This window comes from Dioscorea cayenensis, chromosome 7, assembly GCF_009730915.1.
Source record: "Dioscorea cayenensis subsp. rotundata cultivar TDr96_F1 chromosome 7, TDr96_F1_v2_PseudoChromosome.rev07_lg8_w22 25.fasta, whole genome shotgun sequence".
In the NCBI taxonomy this organism is placed as follows: Eukaryota; Viridiplantae; Streptophyta; class Magnoliopsida; order Dioscoreales; family Dioscoreaceae; genus Dioscorea; species Dioscorea cayenensis.
Window position 1 is genome coordinate 4,518,148 of NC_052477.1, and position 18,884 is coordinate 4,537,031.

At 35.4% G+C, this 18,884-nt stretch overlaps 1 protein-coding gene across 2 annotated transcripts; it reads right to left on the reverse strand.

The window, feature by feature from the left end:
- Positions 1–938: 938 nt before the first annotated feature.
- Positions 939–16,824, reverse strand: LOC120265463 (probable 39S ribosomal protein L45, mitochondrial). 2 transcript variants are annotated; one of them, XM_039273386.1, is made up of 12 exons: positions 16,663–16,824; positions 16,543–16,583; positions 16,309–16,463; positions 16,172–16,246; positions 14,061–14,143; positions 11,607–11,658; positions 8,181–8,273; positions 4,381–4,449; positions 3,307–3,408; positions 3,051–3,119; positions 1,614–1,670; positions 939–1,257 (listed from the first exon to the last, which is right to left on the reverse strand). In XM_039273386.1, exons 1-12 carry the CDS (start codon positions 16,731–16,733, stop codon positions 1,171–1,173), a joined length of 954 nt encoding a protein of 317 aa, XP_039129320.1. In that variant the 5' UTR covers positions 16,734–16,824; the 3' UTR covers positions 939–1,170. The 2 variants fall into 2 exon arrangements, with proteins under 2 accessions (XP_039129320.1, XP_039129321.1); XM_039273387.1 differs by having other exon boundaries at positions 16,309–16,447; positions 16,663–16,703.
- Between the last annotated feature and the right edge of the window lie 2,060 nt (positions 16,825–18,884).

Sequence of the window (18,884 nt, forward strand, 5' to 3'; positions counted from 1 at the left end):
CCTAATCCACTCCATCCAAGTGGGATCATTTCATTGACTTTTTGATGGAAAAACAAATGTATGAATTGAGATTTATAAAAAGAATTAATCCCAAAACATCTCTATAAAAGAAAAAAAGAAGGGAAATGGAGAAAATTAATGAGTGGTAAATAGGCCATTACATAGGGGATTTTGATTATACAACCCCAATAAATCATTAATATTTCAGTATACATCTCTGATAGACAAATCAAAAATTGAGAATTACCTTTTCAATGGGAGAAAAAAAATAAAGGTATGAACAAATTTGTTATTTTATAAAAAAAAATTCAATATGTGCCATTATCCATTTTCACACACACATATATTGTGTAAAGCAAAAAGCAGATACCGTTTATAAATGAGTGCGGTAGCATAACAGATGGCATTAATAAAGAAAACAAAATGAACCATAAATCTTTCTTATTTTTTTAAGTGGATGAAACCATTTATAAGACGTGAGAACAAAAACAAATTTCAAGTTAAATCATAGTAGAACCAACATGATTAATGAGACAAGATTTCTCTTAAGCTCAGAACTCAGAAGAGATGTAGTCTCTTGTGAACTTCATTTATCAGTATGAGAGAAATCAGCTTTCCACAATCCACTAATAATTCAGAAGCACATATCAAGACTTTAAAATACATGACATCATCTTCATAACCATAATTTGATGTCACTATGGCTGCTATTTTAATGAACTAATGAATTTGTCCACCTTATTATATACAGTAACAGTAACTGCTGGTTTCACAATAACAAAGATCTCAATATTAAAAAAATAAAAATAAACAAAAAAAAATTAAAGTAGAAAAAGGACAAGTGACTGGTTCAGAGCGTCAAGAAAAAATCAGCAGGCAAGGTACCCAGTTGAGAGTTCAACACTTTGACGGCTTCAGGCTGTGGCTCTAAATACGGATAAAAAACTAAGCCAAAGCCGGCTATTATTCAACTCTGCTAAATTATATAGCATTTGTCTTCTCAAAATTGACAGTACGCAAAAAAAAAAAAATCCTTCTTTCACAGTTATTTTTTTCATGAATTATAGCACCAAAAGAAAATCGAGTACGTGAAAGAGCGATTTACTGATTTTTTTCATTGTTTCTGATGAAGGCCTCAGCAGTTCGGACAAAGTGATTCAATGAACAAAACTATAGTGTTATCCGTGAGCAAAGACGCCACTCTGCTCCAGGATGAAAGAGTGATCTTTCAAATACCCAGATATCACGTACAAGTACCTGAAAATTGAGGAGATAACAATCAAAGACAGGAAGATATGCATCCTTGCTCAAAATAAATAGTTTGCGCTGATGAGAAGGAAAACAACATAAATCCAATTAGGCAATGAAGGGTTTATCTTCCAAAATATGTCATTCAACAATATTGAAAGGTCTTCAAACAATTGGTAAGTATTACTGAAATCCATTGTTTAGTATAAATGAGCTTAAAATCTTCGATAAGGTGGCTTTTTCATTTTGGTTGGGGAAAAAAATGAATCAGTTTTGCCGAACCTTGTAACTTGAAGATCACTGAACCATTATCACAAACTGTTGCATTTTGGCCTACTTTAACAATAATCAAAGTAGTGGCATACCTCTTTTGTCTTGTCTCCAGAGATGACACCACCTTTAGAATCATATGCTTCAAACCTCTACAGTTGCAAACAAAGATTTGGATTTATGGTAATAACATTTAAAAGGGGGAAAACAGCATGGAAAAAGACAAGTACCACAAATTTAAACAGCAAACATTAGCAAGAGCTGCAGCACCTAAAATTTAGCAGGACGGAAAGTTCATTCATTTGAATAGCAATAAGGTAAAAACCATAGGACAAGTTATGGAAACAATCATGGACGATTTAGACTTTATACGGCTTCCTTCCATATGTTATTTATCTATCAAATATTTAGAATAATTCTGTTAACCAACCAACGGTCCACCTAGATTACCCATGCTTAAGAAGAAGTTTGATATCTATCTTACACTCAGATTCCCAAGAGCAACTATACTATTTAAAAGTAAAGTCGCATAAAACAGAAATGGCAGCAGTAACTTGAACTATAACCAGAAACAGAAATTATCTATATGCAACTTGAACTATAAGAGTGTCTGATTGGAAACATATTCAAATGCACATTTACTAATACTATAGAGGAAGCTATCAAACAGGATTAAAATAACTGATGATCATAACATGTTGCTTCAGACTTCAGTGAAAAATTGCTGGCTAAAATGTTTGTAGCTTCCCAGTCAGAACTTACAAGCAAACTTAATATGTTCACAAATTCCTCTCAGATCTGATCAGAAAAGAGATTGTTCTATTGAATAGTGACAGCTGGTACACATTTGTTGAATGGTGAAATGGGATAATGTGGGATTATTAGTCACTCTAATACACACCCTTGACATGTGATAATCTGTTTTAAATAGCCACATCACAAACAAACCAAGCTTTGGTATCATGTTAGATACAAACATATTATCAGGACTTGATTCAATCAAAAACTTGAGGTTTATACATTAAAATCTATATTTTCTAGATTAACCAAAGTGGGACTGTTAGTTACTCCAATATATGCAAGCTATGCAAGCTCCACTAACTCAAAACAAAAAGAAACAATGACAAACAATGGTTCTTTATTTTGAAGATGCTCCTTTTTCTATTATAGACAAGAATTACAGTGATAAATAATGGAGATTAAATAACACCAACTACATAAAATATGCATCATGGCATCACATTAGATGTGTTCCACTCCACAAAAAATGTGGGAAAGCTAAGTTTTGAAGTAGCAAATAGCTAACCCTAATACCCTGTGATCACAATTCAACTCACACCCTTTTCAAATCACACTACGTGTTTGTTAGCATTGAGTGTAAACATATAAAAACAGCTAAAATGAAAATTGAAAGTGAGGTCACGCTAGCCAAACTCAGAAATATGCAATTCACAACAGCAATAGGAAAGTTAAAGAAGGAACTGAATTTTAGCAGGACAAGTAACACAAGTGACCAAGGAAGAGGTGCTAGCCTGTTTCGAGGTGAATTCTATAGTGAGCTGGACAAAAGATTTATCAAGGTCATTTTTATCCAGTGCAATCTGCAAGTAAAAACCAAAACAAGTTACAAGGATAATTAAGAAACAAGAATTTCCAACACCAAAACCAATGCACATGGTAAGTAAGAAAATTCCTAGTAAGGTCGTCTCATTTCCACGGACAATTACTATAGTGCCCATGACATAACAAATTATAAATTATTCTGTAAATAAACTCATCAATTAATACCATTCGTGCCCGCAAGGTCCGAATGCTGACTATGGGCTCAATCAATTCCCAATGAACACTACTCCACATGGATTCCCTTCGCTTTATTTCATTTTTCAGTGTCTTCAGTAAAAAAGAAAACAACAATGTGTTAAAGTTAATGCCGGAACATATCAGATTACTGTGAGAAAGATGATTTCAGGAGAAAAGGAAGAAAAAAAATTCTTACATTTGCTCTCTGATAACTCATGCAGATAGTTGGAAGGGAAATTGCTAGCTTCTAGACAAGGTATATTAGACTTCCATGGGAACAGATGCGTAGAAAAATTTCACAATATATACTGATAATAATATTTAAGTGCATAGATTATTCTAATCAAGATACTTCTCTATTCAAAATGTTAGAAGAACAAAAACTTACTCCACCTCTGACCACGCAACTTCATGGTTTCAAGAGATTTTTAAATGATGTTATTTCCCAACATAGAACGTCATTTTAATGAAAAAGCATCTATTGCTAAATCAATGTTAATCCAAGCCAATTAGATATTATCAAATGCATTTAAAAAAAAAAACAGAATGACACATGTCACACAACTGATACGAATCATGGCCTGACCAATGCTTGTCATTGCCAGTGTTAAATTAATCAAGCAATAGAGGCAAGGGTCAAGTGATGAAGATGGATTAATTAGGGTATACAATTTTTCCCTAGTTTCTTAAACAGGGTCCTGCTGTTTAACAAGAATATAAGGAATTGTGGTAGAGAGGAAAACAGTGGGTGGAAATTGAAGTCCGCATAATGTCAAAGCAAAACCATAGCCCACATATATGACTAGTGATTAGATATTAAATTACAGTGCACTAAGACATGAAGAAATGCACACTAATTATAAAAACTGAGATAACCAAACATCAGCCCTGAACATATTTTGAAAAATGAAAAGCAGATAAAATAGAATTCCTAGAAAAAAAAAAAAATGGAAGCAAATTGAGCACCAACATAGTAAAAAATATGGTTATAAGAGCATGCTGCAGGTTCCTCTAGAACAATTACAAGGGAAGACCTTATTACAAGAGATAATGAGATCATACAGAATACATCTTCTCTGTAACCAATTTCCTCAATGATGATGTATCCCTGTCTGCCATCAAGGTGTTTATCTGAAGGTGGAAATTGAGTCAGACAAAAGCATGCATCAAATTTAGTTTTGACAGGTAAGAAACTATCATCATATAATGCACTGAAAGGAAAGACCATGTACACTAATAATTTAAGAGGACAAAACGTGTCGAAGGTGGAAAGTGATACATGATAAAAAATATATATATGCATCAACAAGAGAGAATGCTTTGTTCCTTATGTGGTAATATAAGAAAAGGCAAGATAAAGAACAAAAGATCAACTTGAAACAGTTTCAACTAAAGACAAGTCAAGCAGTAGTTCAAGATGATCTACGAATGCATACAAATATAGACATATATATGATCTGCTAATGTACCAGTGATTTGCAATGTACATCAAATTTCTAGCACACCCAATATGGAAGGTGTTATAGGGCTTTTTGGCGTCACGCCCTTGGTGCGGGAGTGACAAGGCCAAGAGAAGCCAGGAGTGTGGTTATCCCACTCCCTTAGACCGATTTTCAGATTTCACTCTGAGCGGTCAAATATACTAGGACATGATCGGATCATCTTGTCCAAGAGCGGAGTAGCGACCCGCTCAACTGAAGCTAAAACATCAAGCCTTCGTATTCTCGTACGAGCAGACGCGTACGGGCGGAGACAGTCTCTCGGTAGGCCGGTTATGGTACCGAGACATCCCGGGCGGATGAACAGTGATTATCGGGCGCTGTTGACATGAGGGAGACACACTATAGCTAATGGGGAGCATGGATTGATGTCGGGACCCGGCAAATAGGAGTGTTGTTCATTTGCTTGTCCTTGGAGAGGAATTCGGTTCGGCATCTAACTCTTGGAACGGGAACGTCTCGAACGGCGTTCGTCTCATTATCCTTGGATGAGATTCCAAGGCTTTGGCTATATAAGCTCCCTCCCATTCTCCATTTCATTCATTCAATCTTCACTCTCTCATTCCCCATTTCTCATTCTTAGGAGAAGAAGAGAAGAAGTGAGCTCTCAATTAGGAGAAGTGAGGAGGAGAGGGGAAGACTTGTATCTTGGCCTCGGTTGTATTAGCTTCCTTACATCAATAGAGAGTATCTTTTCTCTCTTATCTTTGTGTCCATTCCGTTTGTGTATGTTCCTTGGGCAGGTGTAGGTTTTTACACCAACGAAGTAGGCTGACTTGTGGGAGCGCACAAGTGCCGCACGGAGGAGCATTGAAGGTTGCCACGCCGACAAGCCCCGTGTCAACTGGAATCAGAGCTACTACACAAAAGTTAGGATGGAAGCAAGATTGCGCGAGATGGAGAGGCGCATGGATGCGATGGAAAGCCGGGTGGGACGCTTGGAGGAAGGCCTCGAGCGGTTGGAGGAGTCAATCTTTCACCTCATTGACGAGGTGAGGGCTAGGAATGTGCCCATCCCAGCCCCGATTCCTGAGTCTTCAGACTTCCCATCTACCCACGCCTTGGCGGTGCCAGAGTCAAGTGGGATGGCTAGACCTAGGCCGCGGCGGTACATGAGGGCGAACCAATACCGCATGGAGCTCAGACGGGAGCTCGAGCGGGACCGGTCGCAGAGTTTGGCGAGGTCCCAAGGGAATGGACAGTCTAGTGGCGTACCGGATACTTGGGTCCAGGATACTTCCACTACACAGTATGAAGACTCAGGAATCGGGGCTGGGATGGGCACATTCCTAGCCCTCACCTCGTCAATGAGGTGAAAAATTGACTTCTCCAACCGCTCGAGGCCTTCCTCCAAGCGTCCCATCCGGCGTCAGCATCCATGCGCCTCCATCTCGGCGCAATCTGCTTCCATCTAACTCTTGTCGATAGGCTCGATACCGATTGACCGCGGGGCTTGTCGGCGGGACGGCTGCTGATGCCCTCGCGGGCGTCGTCGTCCCGCAAGTCGACCGTCTCGGTGCAGACCTACCGCCCAAAGGGACATGCACATGCGGAATGGACACAGAGATAAGAGAGAAAGATAAACTCTGATGATGTGAGGCCAGTAACCGAGGCCAAAATACAGTCTTCCTCCTCCTAAACCTCCTAAGTGGAGCTCCCTCTTGTCTCTTCTTCCCTAAGAATAAAATGGGGATGAGGAGGTGAGACAGGAATGAATGAAATGGAGAATGGAGAGGAGCTGTAAAAAGCTCGGAATCTCATCCAGGATACGAGACGAGCGCGGTCGATCATTCCGTTCAAAGCGAGATCGCGGACCCTCAGGATCAAGCAAGCGAACGACGCTCATGTGCCGGGTCGCTGATCAATCCATGCTCCAGTGTCCTCAGTGTGTCTCCCTCCCTGTCAGCAGGCGCCGATCATCAGCGTTGCATCGCGGGTCACCGCCGCGAGGCGCCAGCTCACTGCGGCCTCTGCGTCTGGCAGTCTGAGCGGTTTGATGGTCGCAGTCGTCTCGAACAAGATCGATCAGTCCTAGCTAGTTGACCGCTCGATGAGCTCGGCTCGATCTGGAAAGTGGGATAACCACCTCCCAGCTCTCTTGGCCTTGTCACTCCAGCGTCAAGCGTGGCATGCTACTATGAAGGGGATAGATAATGGAGCAGGACAAAATTATGAATAAAAAATGAATTGACATGTAAGACCAAATCATCACAATATAGCGCACTGAAGAAAAATAAATATGTGCATTTATAGTTTCAAGGGCAAAGTTTGCCAACGGTGGAGAACAATAAATATTATAAATCATGCATCACCAAGAGAGAATCAGTAGTTTGTATGTGGTAATACAAGAAAAGAAAAAATAAAAAATTCTTAACTAGACTAAAAACAGTTTCAACAAAAAATAGGTAAAACAGCAGTTTGGGAAGTTAGGTGGTACATCAATATATAACGAACATCTAATAATGTACCAATGGTTTGGCAATGCAACATCAGATTTATACAATACCCGGCATTGAAAGGTGAGATGTGATAGACCTTTTAAGAAGCACTTATTGGTCTCAAGTTGATGTGAAAACATGCAATGGAGACCAAAAATGACAGCTTGTGGTGCTAGGAAAGAATACATAAGGGAGATTGTTGCACAGGGGTGAGAGAATTATTTCTGTGATTGACCATAACTAGTGCCTACAATCCATATATCACTCAATATGAATGAGATTAAGACTTTGTCATTATTGTGATAGGAAAGGTTAAATATGTATTTTCGCAAAGGTAAAAGCTCAAATAATAAGGACAAGTTAAAAATCAAATTGGACACAAGTGAAACAGTTCAACGCAATAGAACAGTAGAAAATTATTAATAACAATGAGATATCATGCACGGCACATAAATATAGCATAACATTCTTAAAATTGCAAAATAATAATCAGTAATAATAATAAATAAATCAGAAGCTGTGCAAAAATGATAGAACTTGAAAAAATAGACGAGGCTGCTTATATTCAAGGAAATAATTCAACTAAGCATAAGCAATGAATACCATCATGTTGCGCTACTGTTTAAACCACAATAAACATAATTATAATTACACGCATGCTCAAATGAAACGAGATGTGCATATAATTGATTCTTGAGATGCCAAAGAGAACTGATGTTGAATTGTCAAAAAATGAGACCTTCTATCAGATCACCAAGTAGGGCGCATATAATCAAACATATAACATGCAATCCAAACACTATCAAACTAAACCATCACAAGTTGACGTGCAACTATTAGGTTAATCACAACGATAACATAATGGGAAATACTGAAGATCATGCATTCATCTAAATTTTTAAACTTAGAAAATATAGCCACTGACCTCCTTGTATAATTTAACAGCATGCTCATAAAATATTTTTTTGGAATATCCAGTCACTTTTCTTAGCCTGGAAATTGCATAGGCACTCTTCATCTACAAGATAAAAAAAAACAACCAATAATGCAATTGACACATAATAATAATCATTCTAACTAGAAACAAGCCACCGCATCTTTAACTATGGAACACACATCAAAAGTATAACTACACAGAAGACATGAACAGACATCTAAATATCAAAAGATGAACAAAAAACAAACACAAGATAGGCAGTTGTCAATAGATGACTCCGAAGACAATACATAGAACATGCTACCAAATTCACAACAAATTCAAAAGCCATCATATGGTAAGCATCAATGATATTTTGATTCCTTTTTTTATCCCATTATATTTGCTGTCACATAATATAGAGTCATGCGCCTTGTTTGGTTGGGAATATCCTACATTATCCTAAGTGGAACTAGCAAATGGTGGAGAAAGTGGGTCGATTAGCACATGGATTGGAGGGCACGGGTGGCATAATGGTTAACCCACACCCACTAAAAGGTAAGCAGGAGGATAAGAGGGTGGCCACATAAACCTTATTATTTGTCTTCAATCTTAATTATGTACTCATTTTTTTTCATTTCGTTTCCTTCTTTATTATTGTAGTCAGATTTTGAGACAAAATGCTTGAAAAACAGAAAAAAGAACTTTGGAATGTCAATTAGAAAGCATTTGTTAATTGTGTTCTTCGAAAAAAAAAAAAAAGTAAAAAATCATTAATAGGTTCATTTACATAATCCTATTGTTATTTGAGACTCATTCCAAAACACAAACTGTACTAGTTTAAATCTTCAATAATGATGGATAATCTATAAATTTTTAAATAATTATAATTATTTTAAGTAGTTAATATTTTAAAAAACCAGCATGCATGTTTGACTATTGGTACTAGCCCGTTTTCCATTCAAGAAAAGCAGGTAAGCAATATCTTTACAGGTGCCAAGTTCCCTTTTGGCACATCTAATGCCATGTTATCCCAACCCTTCAACCAAACACGCCAAGTTTGGTTAGGGTAGCTCCACCAATATTTTTTACAAGATCTAATTATTTAAATTACACATAATTAATGATTAACTTTAAATTTTATTAATGTCAGTAAGCATCCATCATAAGCTGGTGGTTTCGGGATCCTGTACAAAAACCTCTTCTATGATGTCTATCCAAAGCCAATGGTAGCTTACAATTGGAACCACAAATTGAGCTCTGCTTTTCGAGAACAGAATAAAAGACATCTCTTACTATTGCCACAGCCTGTGACTTTCTTTCAAAGTTTCAAACATGTCAGTGATACCCCCTTTTGCTAACAAACGGATCCATCCATTAGCTTCAATTTTAATATAATTACTATAATTTTAATTAAGTCAAAGTTTGGTTAACTTCGAATTAAAGCTTTTCCTCCAAAACAAATTCAAACAATCAAATCCTAACCCCATTATCCCAACCGCCAACCAAACAAAGCCATTATACAATTTAGAGTCCACATCAATAAAATCTAGAAACCACTATCTCAGGTATAAACTCTCCTAAGTCTCTAAATGACAAGATTAACTTAAATAAATAAATAAAAACAAAGAACAAGGTGCAAAGGAAAATCATTTCAAATTGGTACACCACATTTTAAGGCGCTGGCAATACTTGCACATATATTCTTTTTACAGCAGAGAACTTTCATATCTAGATTCTAACACAGTAAGTTTTGGGAACATCCAGGCAACCTTCTGTTAGGATTTTTGGAGCACTGAATTCACCAGCAAAACAAAATAAAATATTGAAAAAAAGCATGGAATGAGTTTTAGGAATTAATAAAGAAAGAACTTTGAAAAGAGAAAGTCAAAAAAGCACAGTAGTAGACCAGAAATAAAAATAAAGCACTGCAATATACTGCAGAGTCCTACATTGTAAGAAAAACGACAACAGGCTATTTTCAGATATATTCAGATTGAAATCAAATAAAAATACTGGTTTATAAAACTCTAATATTCCATCATGAGATAAGAATATCAAACTAAGATAAACAAAAGAAGTTCAATTTCAAGAAGCTCAATATCAGTGACTGAATATATACATGCTCCAATTTAAATATGATGGTCCTTTTCTCCAACCTAGCAACTTAAACTGACCAGAAAAAATTTCAGCACAAAATGATAGGGATTAGAAATCCATACAGCAACCATTTTCTGTAACAGGGAACACAGATTCATAGCAATCGCATTAAAGGTCCTTGGCACGGAATGAACATATTGCACAATGGTGATTCTTAGAACATGATGTGGGCATCAAGAATACAGATCACTCACATATAAGAGTACGATGATGAAGGATCAAATGTTATCCCTTTTATTAACTTTTAAAAAGACAAACAAAACTTCAACTGAAGAAAGCTTTTATAGTTCTGATACCATTTAAATTAAAATGAAGTTGCATAATAAACAACTTCAGAGACCACAACTATTTCAGGAGGATACTCAGAGTTAAGATAGGCAGAAAAGCTTCTGAACTGCATTAGAGATGTCAACTATTCCTTCTACTGACGTAAGCCCCGGTCTCACATTCGAAAAATTAAAGGGAAAAAATCCCCCTAGTAACTAATATAGCCATGCAAGAATAGATCTTTGCTGACACTAAATAGATAGTCATAATCATCAAGTTAATCAACAACATTTAAGTTCTCAGGCTCACTAATCTCCATGTATTTTTTAAATTGTCAAGCAACTCTCTTACAGGTCAATTCACAACAAATCCAATGAGAAATAACATCATCAGTCACTTTTTTTTTTTTTTATAATTTAGAATAATACATGCTTCTCTCATGTTGGCTAATATGTAAATCCAAAAATTCCAGGAAATGTACTCAATAAGACTTTTGATAGGTTGTTGCCTCAGCTAGTGAATCAAGTGAACTATGGCCATGTTAACCAAAGGCACCCAGCCACAAAAGAGTAAGCTTACATGTATGCACCATCAAAGTCAAAGATGCCTAATGCACATAAAATTCCTCTTCGAGACATACTGATAAGAATAACCTTAAGCTCAGTTGAAAGCTGCTTCTTTTTTTTTTTACTTATCCCTATAAAAAAATAAAATCAACTTGAACAGTAAAAATCAAAATGAAATAATCCATTACGAACATTTTGCAAGCCAAAGTGCGTCACCAAAAACCAACAATTCAATATAAAACAATTATAAAAAAAAATGCAGAGTCAAAGAGCAGGCAACAATAAACCAAAAATGCAGCACATTTCTAATGTCCCTCTTCCAATTATAGTGTTCCAAGAGTTGCATTTCAAACAAGTTCACATAATGATCTTTAAAAAAAATCATATTAAAAACACCTGCAAAATTGAACAAAATTGCTAATTATCATGTAAAAAGCAATACCTCCAAAATGAGATCTTCTTTGGTTCTTCTCCACCCACTTGGTGTGAACCATCTGAGGAATGATTTCATTAAATCGATTAAATGATATTAAACAAAAATAAACAGGTTGATAAAGTCAAGGAAGGTATAATTGTACAGATTAATGACACACACATGAAATGCAGCATACAAAATTCTGCTAAGTACATTAGAAATTTCAAGGTTAGTTTATAGTAGCACTCAATTAGTTGATACTGTTTAATTGCCATATATTCTGATTATAAGCAAAACATGTATTGAATATGATATGAGTTCTCCAAATGCATTATCACCTATTCAAGAATCCAAAAGAAACTAGTCTGAATAAAATACATTTGGGAAATGCTATATGCCAAGACATTACATCTAGCAATTGAAGAGCCACCATTATTATCCTACGAATGTAAGAGTGTCTTCCATTATTGGGTTTTCTGGACAGTTATATAAGCTGCAGCCTTTCTTTTATTCTGATTTCACAGCAAAACAAAAAAGTCAGTAAAAGTCAGAATATCAACTGAAAGGCCTTCTCAAAATGACTGTCTAGTCTACCTCATCTTGTTATTTCAGATGATATATAACAGATTTAGATACATAAAACGGTGAGGAAGCTCATAAAGGAGATTAATGAGTCGCGAGGTGTCTTATGTTATCACAAATAGTGTCCTAATTCAGATGCAAATATTGCGGTGAATCTAAGACCAATAGGGTTGTGGCATGATCTAATTTGACATGCAAGGATTGAAATCAAAGATAAGCAATGGGAATTTGCCACTCTGTATGCTCAACATTCTGACTTATCCACTACCAGCCACCTTGCAGCTTTCTAACTATGTTCTTTAATGGTTATAATCTAGAAACCAATTTATTTTTTAACATCTGCCAAAAATATGAGACCAAGCCGGAACAGAAATCCTAATATTTTAAAAAAAATTTATTGTTTACAATATAAAACAGAACTCCCCCATCCTTTTTTCCTTGTCATATAATAAATGGCCATGCTGATAAGTTAAATGCAAACAATTCAATTATATCCAAGACAATAGCAAAGGTCACTGTGATGAATGATAACTTTTTGAGATTATAAGTCCAACCAAAGAGGCAATCAAATTGAAAAAAACATCTCAAATTTTCCTAGCATGGTTATTTACAGATGCCTAATGGACGGTTCAAGTTATCCCAAAATGTTTGGACCTAGGTCAAATAAATCAAGGATTACATCATTCTAGGATCTTATAAGTCGGGGATGATTTGACTGAGACTAGGCCCAAGCCTGCACTATACCATTTCTTGAATCAGCAACAGACCTAACTGATTTTTGCACATTCCTGTTATAGCCAGGCAAACTATCCCTGAAGCATAGCCCTGTACAATGGCACATTCAAGGGTATTGATTGTGACTAGTTTGTTGTTGGTTGTTTATGATAAGCTAAAAGGATTCAAAGAGTTTTTAAGGATTATGAACAGTTTCTGCAGCGATTCATCAATAAATGTGTAGGGGATAATAATATAGAGTCTAACACTGATGAAGCAAAGAAGGTATCATTAGGCAAGAGGCACAGGATTTGTACATGGAAAGGAGGGTATAAAATACAAAGGGTGGTTACAATTCATTTTAATCTAGTCAAAAGGACGATTAAATAAGAAAAACAAAGAATAAGCAAGAAAAAGGAAAAGGAAAGAAGGAAGAGCAAATCAGGACAGTCCACGACTGAAATAGCAAGTACATTGGTATGAGACCGCTTAGACAGGACATCTTATGTTGAATTTAGCCATACTTTTGTCTATCTGAAAACAGTTGTCTTGCATCGGACAGCGAATCCTTACCCTTGAAAAACAAACCTCAGTCATCTTTTACGACACACACATCTTAGGCAGTAGCGGGTTCATATAAAGTGGCAGCTGAGGGGGCAAATGAGGTCAAGACAATCAGAAATTTTTATTTCAAAATCTAATCTTGCTAGCAAAGGTGGCTATATTTAGGTGTCAAGATTGCTCCAAAACATGCTCCTGCTGCTCATCCCAACAACACTCTAAAACACGACCTCTGAAAAATATTCTATTCCATCCAAAAAATTGGAATCCCACCTCCACAGTCCAGCTAAGAGTGCAAAACATTAGTGGAATCAAGGAAATTGGAAGTTCCAATTAGTAAGAAGAATCCCCCTCCCCATGTGATTGTTTATTGTCAAAATAGAATGTTAATATTAAAGCACGTAAAACGGGAAGAAAGCCAATAAAAAATACAGATAATTTTCCAATGGCTCATTACATATAACATATCACATTTTAAAACATTTTTGCAATAACATTTAAATAGCAGGTGGAAGATGAACACAACCAAACGAGATCTTGTCGGTCAGCTACAAATTTTAGAAGCAGTCTTTAAGTATTCGAACTCCAATAAAAGAAAAAAAAATTAAAATTAAAATAACAAACCTTCGCCAAAATGGGATTGGTTCGCGTGGGGCATAGGGTTCATAAACAAATCCTGGGCTCAACATGGTCACTTTCAAGGCCACCTGCACAAGTAAAATCAAGAAAAGACCATTTCATACAATTAATTGCCAAGTAATAACGATATGCAATGACAAAAGTCATAAAAAGTGTTAAATCTAACATATTATCTAGGCCTGATTCAACCCAAAATCTTAAGTTAATAAGATGAGCTTATACATTCAAATTTATATTTTCCAAATTAACCAACATGGGACTATTAGTTACTCTAATACGCCTTCTTGATATGTGCTAGTCTATTTTTAACTGGCCACATCACAAACCAAACAAGCCACACTCTAATACCATGTTACATGCAATCAAACATATTATTTATGTCCGATTTAACCCAAACCCTTAAGTGATAGGATGAGAGACCCATACTTATACATTCAAATCTATAATTTTCAAATTAATTAACATGGAACTATTAGTTACTCTAGCAGAAAATAACCAAATTGATTAGGAGAAGTAAGTAAAAACATAGCTTCTAAAATAAGACCATAAAGATAACAATGCTTTTTGCTATCAACTAAAGTAACGGTAGCCTGTCATGTAGCTATTAAGAAAAAACAAAAACAAAAAACAAAAAAAAAGAGAAAATGTCGATATCCCATAAGTCAGAAAATTTAACTTATGATGGCTGTAGGATGTCATCCAATATAAAAATCTGCAGTTGAAGTTGAAATTTGATGGCAAACAGGGGAAAGAAACAAATTTCAATCTACCAAGATTATGCTCTATGAGAGTCCACAACCAACAAAATGGGTAGAACTAGTTTACACTCCTAATGTTTTCAATTTACTTTTAATATACGTTTCCTTAGACATTTAATGTTCAATCTCCCCACCTATACTGTATACAAAGAAGGTAAGCTGAACAATATGACCTAGTCATAATCCATATACCTGCCAAATATTTACAGCTGTTCAATACTCTTAAAGGCCATAAATTTACTAGCAAGTACATTTTCTAAGATCACAATGGACTCCAGTAGGTTGCTTATTAAAGCACATGAGAAACAAGAATTTGGAGATAAAAACGCAATCCGCAGCTCAATCACAGTGCCTTTCAAATAAACTGTGATTGATGAGAGTTATGCAAACTGATGTGAGAGTTCAAAAGGAGAATATTCTCATTTTGATAATTGGATCATTAGGTGAAAATGATCCATACCACATTGTGCTTGGTTCATGCCTAAAATGATTATGATTCTGTGTTAATGAAAATGAAATTTAGGGATCCTATTAGCACAAAACTAAAGTAGAATTCAATCCCAGTTAATGTGCAACATGTACATTTCTCTTTCGAAGAATGTTGTTTGTTTTTAACTATCATTCTAGCAATCTGCATCATTTCAATTGATTACTCAGAATAGCTTGCAGAAACATAAATTAGGTAATTTGAGCACTCTCTGCCAACATGTCTTATCAATCCCTTTATTGAACTTCGTCATTTCCCTTTGACAATATTTGACTGTCAAAACAGTAAATGACTGATGCAAGGATATACTTTGCAACAATAAAAGAATTGAACAGGAGAAACTATTTTTTATACGATAAGATAAATCATTATCATCACTACGGAAAACAGAATAGCAATCCCAAGCAATCGTCCTTCAACCACTCATTTCAACATATACACACCCTTCCAACTTCTGTGCAGGCTAATCATAGTATCATACTCATCACCCACCTTGAGTGGCCATCGTCCTATAAAACAAAAAAACTAGTACTTCATCCAAATGACACACATATGGCAAGCATATTGTAGTAATTTCATGACTTTTTCTTTTATCAAAAGAAGTGATGACTGAAGAAAAATGTCTCATCCATATATTTACCAAAAATAAATGGGAAACCAATACAGATAAGAACATCTAATGAAAAGGCAAACATATGTCCATTCATATCAGCACTAGAAAGAGTGCCTTCAAAAATAACAAAAAACTTTCATAACTTTGACTGAAATGCACAACATCCAAAAGTTGATCTAGTTCATTTTAGGGCAACCAAGAGGACAATGTCATACAAAAGAGACCATGCACTCATTACCTGGCGTGCACCAGTAGGCACCTTCATTGTCGACATTGACCTTGTCCCGCTCAAATTTATTCCAGATTCAATAACCTAAAAGCAATATAAACATCAGAGAACAGTGAAACCCAAACTTCAAGCTGCACAACAATTACCTTTAGAGAGGTCACCATTGCTTCATCCCTACCAGGCTTCCCAATAATCAAGCTGATCCCGTAAGAACAAGTAGCCATGCCCCTATACCCAAATCCATGAACTGAATATTTCATCAAAGAATATCCAGAGCCAGAACAACTGTTATACGGTACAACTGTGAGGAAAAATGTAAACTTGAATCAAAAACCCCATGAGATCACAATTGAAGCTTGAAACAAGAGCATCAAACATACCTTCATAGGCTGCGCACATGCAAGATTGAAAGCTTCGCGAACTGAAGAAGAATCCATGGATCAGTGCTGATTCTTGAAAAAAAATATAAATGAAGAGAAGATTGAGGGGTGATTGATTACATGGATGGAAGATCAAGATGATGCAGCGAACGATGAAGATGCCAGATCACTTTTGATCGAAACAGAGCCATTGCTAGGCTGGAAGGGAATTAGTTCCAAAAACCCTAGAAAACAAAATGGAGGAGGGTTTAAGCCCAAAAGGAGATTTCTATTGCGGCTATTGCCAAGGTCTGTTTTCTTGTATTCATATATTGGTATACAATTCTTTAAATAAAATAAAAATAAAAGGGCAAATTAACAATAAAAAATTAACTAAAAAATGAATACTTGTTAACATAATGTTTTTAAAAAATGGAGCGTATAGAAGTTTTTTTTTTTGTAAAAGTAGCATGTGTTCAAATTATTTTGTCAAATTATAGTTTTATTTTTTTTATTTTGGTATTGCATATCCAAAAGAGGAGAATGAATTGAAAATAGTTGTAAAAAGGAGAGGATTACAAAGGATAATATTTTGTCAGAAGGATTCATTGGAAAGAATAAAAAGTTCCAGGGACTATAGGTAATTTTTTCAAAATTTTATCATGTTATAGTAAAACTAAAAAATAAAACTATTATTTAATTAAAATTAAAAATATTTAAATTATCATTAACATATTTAATCTCAACAAAAATTGAGAATATGGTTTAACTTATGAATAAATAGGTTTAGTGAATTGTTTTTCAAAAATATGTTTTTTACCTTAAAAATTTTTGGAAATTTATTATTTATTAATATTCTAAAAATTTAAAAAGGTTTTTTTATTAATTATAAAAAATAAAACAGTGAATATTGAAAAAGAAATGGAAATTTTGTGTTGTAACAAACATAAGATAATACAGAAGTATCTATACATTATATTATGGTGTTCTAAAAATCTAACACGTGGCGAGTTGTAGGTTTTTTTTCTAGGTTCTAAAGTACTCTCTCTCTCTCTCATTTATTAAAAGAAATCTATATACAAAGTTAAAGGTAGGAGTTTATTATTAAATTGTATTAAGGATCACATGGCAGAGCATACTCTATACTAGCTATATTTCCCAAGTTCTAAAGTAATCACTCTCTCTCACACTCTCACTTATTAAAAAAAAAATTTGATATTTAAGGGTAGGAGTTTACTATTAAATTGTATTAAGGGTGACATGGCACTTTGATGATTGGTTTTTTATTTGACTTTATAACATACTCCATACTAGTGTCTATATCTATTCCTATCCAGACTTACTTGGATAAGGTGAAGGGGTGGATTCATAAAGTAATGGAAAGGAAGTGAAGGGAAAGGAATGGTTCAATCCATATCTTGCATGAGGGAAACGTAAGATAAAGTAAGGGTTTTCACCATTTTGTGTTTGGTTTGGAAGGAAAGTAAGGTTATATATTGTTATTACCAAAATACCTTTATATTCATTTTAATTCAAACACAAAAAGCATAGGTATTTGGATTATTTTTATTTATTTCTTTTTACGCAACTAATCCAAATTCACGGTTTGGGCCTTTGTCATTCCAACTTAAAAGTTCATAAAAAAAAAACTTCACAAATGTATAAAAAATTACTATAGCACGAGCCATTATAAAACATAAAATGAATAAAACAATTTCCATAATACCACCAAAATACATCATGTTTCCATAATGTCTCTAGTGGCTCAAACCTAATTAAAAGAGCATAACTTGCAATTATGGAAATATTATAAGGGCAAAAATGTCCAAAAATTTATTTATCTCTCCCTAACCCACAATTCTAGTGGGTTGATGAATTCAGGCCCCCATTTCCCTTCTAAACCCTTGTCTACCCTTACCTTATGAACCCTCCAAAACACCTCCAAACCCTTCCTCCCAAGCAAGTCCGGTGCCCTAAAAGCTTAACACGTGGCACAAATTTTTTTTATATATACAAAGTTACAACCATTTGTCCATACACACATACACACGCACGCACTCTCTCTCTCTCTCTCTCTCTCTCTCTCTATATATATATATATATATATATATATATATATATATTTAGGAATGTCAGTGGGGTGGAGAATCTCCGTTCCCCGCGGGGCCTCGCCCCGACGGGGCGGGGAGCGGGGAAACATTCCTCCCCGCCTAGCGGGGCGGGGAGGGGGCGGGGAATGGTCTCCCCGCCCCACGGGGAACCCCGTGGGGCAAGGGGAAGGGGAAATATATATTATATATTTTTAATATATTTATTAAAGATTATTTCAACATTAACATAATATTATATATATATAATCAATA